Source organism: Capra hircus, chromosome 7, assembly GCF_001704415.2.
Source record: "Capra hircus breed San Clemente chromosome 7, ASM170441v1, whole genome shotgun sequence".
NCBI classification, from domain to species: domain Eukaryota; kingdom Metazoa; phylum Chordata; class Mammalia; order Artiodactyla; family Bovidae; genus Capra; species Capra hircus.
In genome coordinates, this window is record NC_030814.1 from 95,896,747 (window position 1) to 95,906,373 (window position 9,627).

General features: G+C 44.6%; 1 protein-coding gene across 1 annotated transcript; it reads left to right on the forward strand.

Annotated features, from left to right (window-relative positions):
- LOC102169858 (RNA-binding protein with serine-rich domain 1-like) lies at positions 3,519 to 7,676 on the forward strand. Its single transcript, XM_018051146.1, has 2 exons — positions 3,519 to 4,598; positions 6,121 to 7,676. The coding sequence occupies exons 1-2, from the start codon at positions 3,787 to 3,789 to the stop codon at positions 6,137 to 6,139; spliced, it is 831 nt and encodes a 276-aa protein (XP_017906635.1). The 5' UTR covers positions 3,519 to 3,786; the 3' UTR covers positions 6,140 to 7,676.

The following is a 9,627-nucleotide window of genomic DNA, read 5'->3' on the forward strand; positions in this document are numbered from 1 at the left end:
CAGATAAGATGGTTATTTTGAGACATTAGTCCTCCGTCTTTTCAGTCACCAGTTTTCCAAATAAAGTTGTGCTCCTTGCCGCAGCACCTAGATTCTCCATTAACTGGCCTGTTTCGTGGCCAGCAGATTGAGTTTGGACTCAGTAACAGTTGTTTGAATGTGCAGTTGTGGAACCATGGATGCCGACTGTGGAGTTATCCCCAAATTCTCAACTCTGTTGGGGGGGCTGGGCCCTAACTCCCACACCCATTGCTTGAGATTGTACTTGCCACCTCTCCTGACTTCCCCTTTCCTTTAAAAGGCACTTCATCTGCTCAGCCACTTGAGCTGGAAAGCACAGAGTTATCTCTGGTTCTGTCCTTTCCCTTTCCCTGCATATCCAGTCAGTAGGTTCAGAATATGTATGTGTGTGTGTGCACACCTGCGCACACCACACACTCAGTCATGTCCAACTCTTTCAGATCCCATGGACTGTAGTCTGCCAGGCTCCTCTGTCCGTGGAATTTTCTAGCAAGAATACTGGATTGGGTTGCCATTTCTTTCTCCAGGGGATCTTCCCAACCCGGGGATGGAACCCTCAAGTTTTGTGTCTCCTGCACTGACAGCTGGATTCTTTACTACTGCACCACCTGGGAAGTCCCCACAGTAAGGTAATGTTCTAAAATACTCTGATGGATTCACAAAATGACTCTCTGCATCTACTCAGGTGCCTTAGATTGGTGTTTGTTACAAGGTATAGTAAAGAAATTCCAGGCGCAGTGTTCTCTTAGGGAAACGAAGATCTACACTGTTGCTGAGGCAGCTTAAGAGTTGTGAAGCAGACCTGGAATCCTGGTCCTTCTAAAGCTACTATGAAGTGCAGAGAGCAACGTCCACTCTTATTTTTGTAGAATGTATCCCAGCTGAGGGAAAGAAAACATTACAATGTTGGTAGGGACTGCAAATACCTAACCAGGCACAAATGTGTTAAATTTTTTTAATCTACAATAGTATCTGATGGTCTCAGTCAACTCAAATTCTTGTGTTTGTGTGCTTAGATTTAGAAATCTCTTCAATGCCTTGGATCTGAAAGAGAGTGTGTTCTCTGGAGATTGGGTTGTCCCCTGATTGGATTGTCCACTCTCTTCCCCTATTAAAGGAAAATCAGAGACAGAAGTTAGTGGACTTTCCAGTGAGCCACAGGCTGACGGCATCTCAGGAGTGGTCAGAGGACAGCTCTTGAAATTGGGGAAACCTCCATAGACCAGATTTCCAAGCTGGCCTTATCTGGTGAGCATGGAATTGATACTGATGGCAAAACAGTATACATCTACATTAACCTTTTCTAAAATCTCTTTGTTTTAGCCAACAGTAGCTTTTAAAATGAAGTTACCTTACTGCAAGTTATTTCTTTGGTGTTAGTATTAAGAAATATTCAAGGTTTTGTATAGGTTTGTGTATGAAGTTTTCTTGGGATAATTATCCAGATTAAAAAAAAAACACAAGATCACTATGAAGTAGAAGTATTTGTCTAAACTCTTGAGTTTTTTCATAGTATCTGTGTCAATAGCCTCAAATTCTTGTGTTTGTGGGCACAGATTTAGGAATGTCTCCAATCCCTTGGATCTGAGAGGGCGTGCCCTCTAGATTGGGTTGTCCACTGATTGGGTTGTCCACTGATTGGGTTGTCCACCTTCTTCCCCTATAAAAGGAGAGGCAGAGGCAGAAGTCAGACTTTCCATTGAGGCACCGGCTGTCTGGATCTCAGGAGTGGTCAGTGGACAGCTCTTAGAACTGGGGGAACCTGCATTGACCAGATTTCCAAGTCAGTCTCTTCTGGTGAGTTTGAAATCCATATTGATGTCCATCTATATACTTTTGCCTTTTGTACAATCTTTTTAATTAAGCAAATAGTAGCTTCTTAAACTGTTACATTATTGAAAGTTATTTCTTTGGTGTTAGTATTAAGAAATATTCAAGGTTTTGTATAGGTTTGTGTATGAAGCTTTCTTGGGATAATTAGCCAGATTTTTAAAAAAATCACTATGAAGTAGAGGTAGTATTTGCCTGGGCTCTGTTTAAATAGTTCTCTCTGGAAAAAGTTTTACCCACAAGTTTATTTTTCTCGGTTTTTATTTTTCTTTCTTTCTTTTTAAATTCAGCTGATTGCTGCTCCATCCAAGAGTTTCTGATTCATCACATCTGGGAGCAAGGCTGAGACTCTCCATTTTCTAGTAAGTCCCCAGGTGCTGCTGGTGCTCTAAGGACACACTCTGAGAGCCACTGGTCCTCCTGCTCACAGTCTAAGGACGTATTCTGAGAACCACTGGTCTAGCTTGTCCCTGGTGGGGTGGAGAAGCTTTCTGAGACTTGACGGGAGGGTCCTTACTATAGGCAGAGGCCTAGGATGACCCCATAGCAAGAATGGGTTCATACTGCCCCAGATTCTGCCATATTGAGTTTCAGATTTCTTTCTCTTCCTATTAATAGTGCTTATAATGTGGGCTGAGGAGGCAGTGCTCTCATGAAAGGAAATAAGATTGCTTTCTGAACTAGCTGAGCTATAAAGACTAGACTGTCCCATTTGTAAGCTGGAAGAAGAATGTTCCAGGCTATCTATCTGATACATCAGTACAGTCTGCTCTTCCTGGTTTATTTTCCCCTGTGGTGGCCCTGAGCTGCAAGGAAGTCAGTAAAAATTGGACATCCTTGGGCCCTGGTGACAAGGAGGGGAGGTGCAAGGACTTGGGGTAAGGATTATGACTGTGACTTGCCTATATCACTCACAGCAAGGTCAAGGTGACTTTTAAAAGTTATTTTAGAGAGTCCTACTTTACTTTTTTCTGTTTGATTTCTCTACCTGATATCCTCTGAAACTATGTCTAACTTTATCTCATTTCTCTTCCAAATTAATCCATTACCTTTGTTTATATTGATGTTCCTATAATTCTTTGTTTAATGTCCACTGCTTCCCAGATGTTGCTAGTTGTAGAGAACCCGCCCGCCAATGCAGGAGGCGTAAGAGACACCAGTTCAATCCCTGGGTCCGGAAGATCCCCTGGAGCGGGGCATGGCAATCCACTCCAGTAGTCTTGCCTGGAAAATTTCACGGACAGAGGAGCCTGGCGGGCTACAGTCCATAGGGTTGCAAAGAGTTGGACACCACTGAAGCGACTTAGCACGCAGGCAATGTCTACTGAACTGCAGGCAGATTCTTTACCGTTTGAGCCCCCAGGGAAGCTCAATTTGTACATCTAACGCTGTCTAAAAAAAATCTGAAACCTGCTTTGTTGTTGGGATAAAATAAGCTAGTACATCACTGGCTCTTGTATTTCCAGGAATATTTAGTAAACAATAAAATGTTTCTTAAAAAATTCAGCTCTCTGAATCATCAAGTTAAACCGCTATGGCTGGTCGCTCAGTCGTGACCCCATGGACTGTGACCCCATGGACTGTGGCCCGCCTGGCTCCTCTGTCCATGGGATTCTCCAGGCAAGAATACTGGAGTGGATTGCCATTCCCTTCTCCAGAGGATCTTCCCGACCAAGGGATCGAACCCGGGTCTCCTGCATTGCAGACAGATTCTTTACCGTCTGAGCTACAGGGTTGCCCTTCCCCAATATCTTCATCAATAACTGTCATTTTTTTCTCTTTCTTCTTACTTCTCTTTCTCCATCTCTCCTCTTTCTCTGCCTCTGTGATGGCCTTATTGATGATCACAACATTCTATTGTACTTCACACTGTAGGAAACAGCCTTTAATCTATTAACCCCTCTCTCTCCTGAGGCTGAGGAGCGCGGAGGCGAGATGACTCCGTCTCCCATCCTACGCAAAGAGCGCTCTGACGAGCAGTTCGCGGATCGCTGTAAAGATACAGGCGCTGCCCAGCAGTCCGGCGAGAAGGACCGCGGCAGGGATAAAGCTCGGAAGCGGCGCAGGGCCTCGGGCGGTAGCAGCAGCTCGGGGGCTCGGTCCCGCGCGGGCTCCAGCCGCGGCTCCAGCTCGCTCTCAGCATCCGGCCGCTCGGGACGCTCCAGTGGGTCCCGCAGCTCCAGCTCCAGCTCCAGCAGCTCCCACAGCTCTCCGAGGCCTTGGCGCCCCCGAGACCACAGGCGGCGGTCCGGTTCCAAACCCAAACCACCCAGACGAGATGAGAAGGAAAAGAGAAGGCGCAGCCTCGCCCCTAAGCCCACCAAAGTGCACGTCGAGAGGCTCACCCGGAAGGTGACCAAGGAGCACATCCGGGAGATATTCTCCATCTTCGGGAGAGTTAGAAAGATCGACCTGCGCAGGGACAGGATGCGCGCGCATCCGCCTCAAGGCCACGCCTACGTGGAGTTCGAGAATCCGGAAGAGGCTGCGAAAGCGCTCAGGCACATGGACGGAGGGCAAATTGACGGCCGGCAGATCACGGCCAGAGCCGTGCTGGCCCCCTGGCCCCAGCCACCCCCTAGGCGACTGAGCCCTCCCCGGAGAATGCTGCCACCACCCTCCACGTGGCGCAGGCTGAGGAGGAGCAGGTCGCGTTCCCCTTGGGGCAGATCCCCTGAGCGCCAGCGACCCCGCTCCCCTCGCCGCCCCCGCCACTGGAGCGGCTCCAGCTCCAGCTCCTTTCGAAGGTGAGGGCAGCAGTTGACACGTGTCCCGGAGCAGCAGAGCTCCGGCTGCAGGAGTGTTGCTGGTTTAGGGTTGTGCTTGTAAAGGTGCCCTCTAGTGTTCCGGCTGGAAAACTTCCAAGTTTCTATAGTTCCTGGGAATCATGTAGCTAGCAAAGCCAGCAGGGATGAGCAGGGGGCTTCAGACGGACGGACAGCCCCGGCCTGGGATCACGTTTTTCCAAGTCCCAGACGACCTGGGCCGATTCGGTGGCCTGGTCCTGCCCTAACCTGTCGGCCGGCAGAGTCCAGCAGTTATGCCATCCCTGTTAGCCTGGCCCTGCACCCCTGTTTGGGTCCTCTTCTGACCTTTAGGGTCAAGTACCCCGTGCTATGTGCCACACACACACACACACCCTCCCTTTCTCTGAAATTGGTAAGTTTCAAGCCAGCTCTGCTGGGTCATCACAGAACCACCCCTACCCAGGGCAGTAATGTGCTATTCCTTGCCCTGCAGATTACCTTAGCAATGTGTACATTGCTTTTTTGGCTTTTATTGTATAGTCAGGACTATTCATTTTTTGTTTTGGGTTTTGTAACTTTGTAGCTTTTTAGATAATGTTGTAGTTGTTCTTTGTTGTGTAAAGTAATTGCTTTGGATGAACCAAGGATTAGAGTTAAAAAAAAACTTTTATAGGATTCAAATGAATTGGGGCGATGACTTTGTTCAGTGAAATTCTGAATTATGGGTCTTAGTCCACAACTTGGCATGTAATAGGTGCTCTGTAAACATGAGGATCAAGTGATTTTCGTTCCAAACAGGAATATTGGGTGTTGAAAGGGGTGGCAGGGCAACAGGATTAAGATATTTTTATTCTCTCCCTCTAAAAACACCCTCTGAAACGGAAATGGTGGATTTTAAAAGAAAGTGTGCACTGATTAGGTTTATGTTTTAAGTAGATTTTTATGATTAAAGTCTTAAATGGATTAAGAGAGAAAGGATGTGAAATCATAGTGACAGTTGACTGCAGTCTCCCACCGAAGAGGTGATAAGATTGTATAACTGGAGTTGAGTGACTTTCTGAGAAAACTTTAGAAAGTATATTTGAAGTTCGAATACTTTTTTCAACAAAATATATCTTGAGCCCCTTCTAAGGGCAAAGGAGTAAGTATATATGTCAGGGTAAATCCCTACAGTCCACATTACTCTTCCTTTCATTGGGTATCCAGCTTAGTGAGAGAATTAACATACAATGAAGAGATGAGAATACACATACAGTTCAGAATTGGAAAACTAAAAGAGAAAATGCAATATTTGATGACTGGTTCTGGAAAGCTCCCTCTGTTCAAATAATGTTTTATAGGAAGATGAAAAGTACTCAGGATTGATTCAAGGGTGGCGGGAGCTGAGAGGCCATGGCAGCATTGCCAGATCACAGTGGAAGTGCTCCTAGAGGGATTTTCCTGGGGCAACACAGGCTCTTTCCACAGGGCTGGGACATGTCCAGTTTGCATTCATCTCTGAGATCTCTCTCATCTCCCTCAGCTATAGGAAATCTGACTGAAGCAACCCAGTCTGATGGAGAAAACCGAGAAATCAATTGCTTTGAAAAGGCAAAAGAGAGAAGCTGAACAAACTAATAAACTCTTTATTGGTGTCTTGAACTTTGAAACCGCAGAAGAAAGTCTGAGGAACTGTTACCAGCAGCGGCAAGAACTTAGAGACTGTGTGGTCCTGAGGGATCCTTCCAGCCAAAGATCAAGACTGTGTGGTTTTGTCACCTTTTCTTCCATGACCGAGGTGGATGAAGTGCCCACCGGACCCCATTCCATTGACGGCATAGTGCTTGAACCCAAACATGTGTCCCAGAAGCAGCATCTGGACAGCGGGGTGTTCTTTGGACACTGAAGAAACTGTTTGTTGGTATTCAACAAGATACTAAGGAACATCATCTTAGAGATTACTTTGAGAAATATGGACAAATGGTACCATTGAAACCATTACTGATAGGCAGTCTGGCAAGAAAAGAGGCTTTGGATTTGTGACTTTGATGACCTTGATTCTGTGGACAAGACTGTGTTGCCGAAAAACCATACCATCAATGGTCATCATGCAAAAGTCGCAAAGGCTTTGTTAACATGGGAAATGCAGCAAGTCCAGGGTTCTAGAAGTGGAGGAGGAGGCCGCTTTGGTTTGGGGGTTTATCCTGGTGGTGGTAGTGATTTGGGACTAGCATCAGGATGAGAAAGTAACTTCTGGGGAGGATCTGATGCATATGGAAATGGTCCTAGGTTTAGGGGTGCTTATCATGGGGCTGGAAAAGGGAGAGACAGAGGGTCTGTCTGGTGGTGAAAGTCCCGCATCTGGCAACCATGATTGAGGCTGCAGAGGTGGTCATGGCAACAATGGAGGAGGAAATTGTAGAAGTGGAATTAACAATGACTTTGGAAATTATCAGCAGCAATCTAATTACAGTCAATGAGGAATGGAAACTTTGCTAGCAACTTGAGGGCTCAATATGGTGAAGGAAACTCTGGTCCAGGAGGCAGTGAGGGATGTGGGGGTTGGGAGGGCGAAGCCGAAACTGAGCTTCTTCCTGTTTGCCCTGGGCTTCACTGTCTAAATAGTGGAGGATGAGAGCCCAGAGGTAACTGGGCAGCTTCAGGTTATGAGTAAACATGCAGTGATATGGCAGAAGAAACCAGAGCAGGTGCAGAGAGCCTTTTGTGAATGAATTGAATTATTTAAGAACATTGCCTTCCTGTAGAGGAGAAACCGTATGGAAAATGCCTTTGAGGCAGTTTCTTAGCTTAACTGTTTTTTTCTAGTGATCTTTGTCAGAGTGTAGAAATGTCACTTCTTTGATAATGTTAAATTTGTTTAATATTAAACATTTTGTTAAATGTTTGTAAATTGTTAACATTTCTTTATAAAATGTTAAGTTTTTAAAAACCTTTTGCAAGATTTTTCTCAGTTTTTGAAAAGCTATTAGTCAAAAGTATGCTATAATGAAACATATTAATAACATTGCTCCTTAAATTTTAGCATGTAGAAATTATTATATGAAGCAGTTGTACAGTTATGACTTAATAAAATAATTCTAAAGGAAAAAAGCACTTGTGGTTTGTCCTCTTTCACTTATACTCTTTTGCACTTTTAATTTTTATCTTTTTTAACAATTTTTTTCTAATTTCATGAGATATCATTGACATACAGTACTATATACAGTTTACTTTTGATGGAAGAGTTACAGAATTCTATTATTCCAGGTAATTTTTAAAGTTTAAAATTGCTGCTACTGTATATGTTTGAAGTGTATGTGACATCTATATCATGAAATGATTACCACAGTGATTTTAGTTAACATAATACTGCAGGGGGTAGCCATGCCCTCCTCCAGGGGAATCTTCCTCACCCAGGTATCAAACCCCTGTCTCCCATATTGCAGGCAGATTCTTTACCATCTGAACCACCAGGGAAGCTCTTTATTTAACGTTCATCATCTCAAAATGTTTTTTTCTAAGTGTTTGTTTGTTTTTTTTTTTGGTGTGATGAGAGTCTTAGTATTTACTCTCTGAACATATTTCTTCAGCACTGTAGTGAACAGCAACATTAACTGCAGTCATCATTTACTCACTACCCCTTTTGCCTCTTTTTTTAAAGCTGAGAATTTGTACCTTTCCGCAACCTTTCTCCTGTTTCTCTCCCATGCATTCTCTGCTTCGGTAAACCAGATGTGATTTCTTTTTCTATGGGTTCATTTTGAGTACTTGGGTTCTTTCTTTTTTTAGATTTTTTTAATTGAAGTATGTGCTTTTTCTTAGTTTCTCAGTCGTGTCTGACTCTTTGTGACCCCACGGACTAAAGCCTGCCAGACTCCTGTATTCATGGGGAATTCTCCAGGCAAGAACACTGGAGTTGGGTTGCCATTTCCTTCTCCAGGGGATCTTCCCAACCCAGGGATCAAACCCAAGTCTCCCGCATTGCTGGCAGATTCTTTGCCATCTGAGCCACTGGAGAAGCCATTTTGAAGTATAGTTGATGAATAATTTGTATAAGTTGCAGATAATACAGTAGAGTGATTCACAATTTTAAAAGTTATACTCTATAAAAAGTATTGGTCATAGTCCCTGTTGGGACAATATATTCTTGTAGCTTATTTTATACATTAAATTGTAACTGCTCACTGCTCAAAAGTCAATAAAGAGGCACAGTTGGTGGAAGGGAAAGTTTGCTTTATTTTGGATGCCAGCACCTGGGTTCAGGGGACAGGGGCAGGATGGACACCTATCCAAAGGCTGATCAGCCCAGATAGCTGGCTCATTATTATTTCTGGGTGTGTTCTTGAGGATGTTTCTGGAACAGATCAGCATTTGATCCTATAGACTAAGTGAAGTGACCCACACTCCTCAGTGTAGGTGGGTGTTATTCAATCTGCTGAGGGCCACATGGAAAAGAAGGTGAAGGAAGGTGAATCCACTCTCTCTTCCTGAGTGGGAATGTCCATCTTTTCCTTCCCTTGGACTCAGAGCTCCTGGTTCTCAGGCCTTCGGACTTGGATTGAAATTTACCACTGACTTTTAAAAGATATTTACTTATTTAGTTAATGGTTCTGTGTCAAGTTTTAGTCTTCGTTGTGGGATGCGGGATCTTTTGTTGGGGCACACAGACCCTCTAGTTGCGGTTCAGGGGCTCATTTGCTTTGCAACATGTGGGATCTTAGTTCCCCGACTAGGGGTTCAATGTACATCCCCTGCATTTTGAGGCAGATTCGTAACCACTGGACCACCAGGGAAGTCCCAACCCTGACTCTTCTGCTTCTCCAGGTTTCAAATAGCAGATTATGGGATTTCATACTGTTATAACCAAGTGGGTGAATCCCTAAATACCTCTCCTCTTCTGTAGACTTTATGTCCTATTGGTTCCATTTCTCTAGAGAACCTTGACTGATACACATTAATAAAGTTCCAAGAAGGTGCACCTGGAGGAAGTTTTCCAATGCCTAAGAGCCTCCCTTACAGACAATCCCCCACTCCTCCAGGCAGCCCAAAT

Coding starts and splice junctions, on each gene's coding strand:
- LOC102169858 (XM_018051146.1), top strand. CDS start 3,787: ATGACTCCGTCTCCCATCCTACGCAAAGAGCGCTCTGACGAGCAGTTC.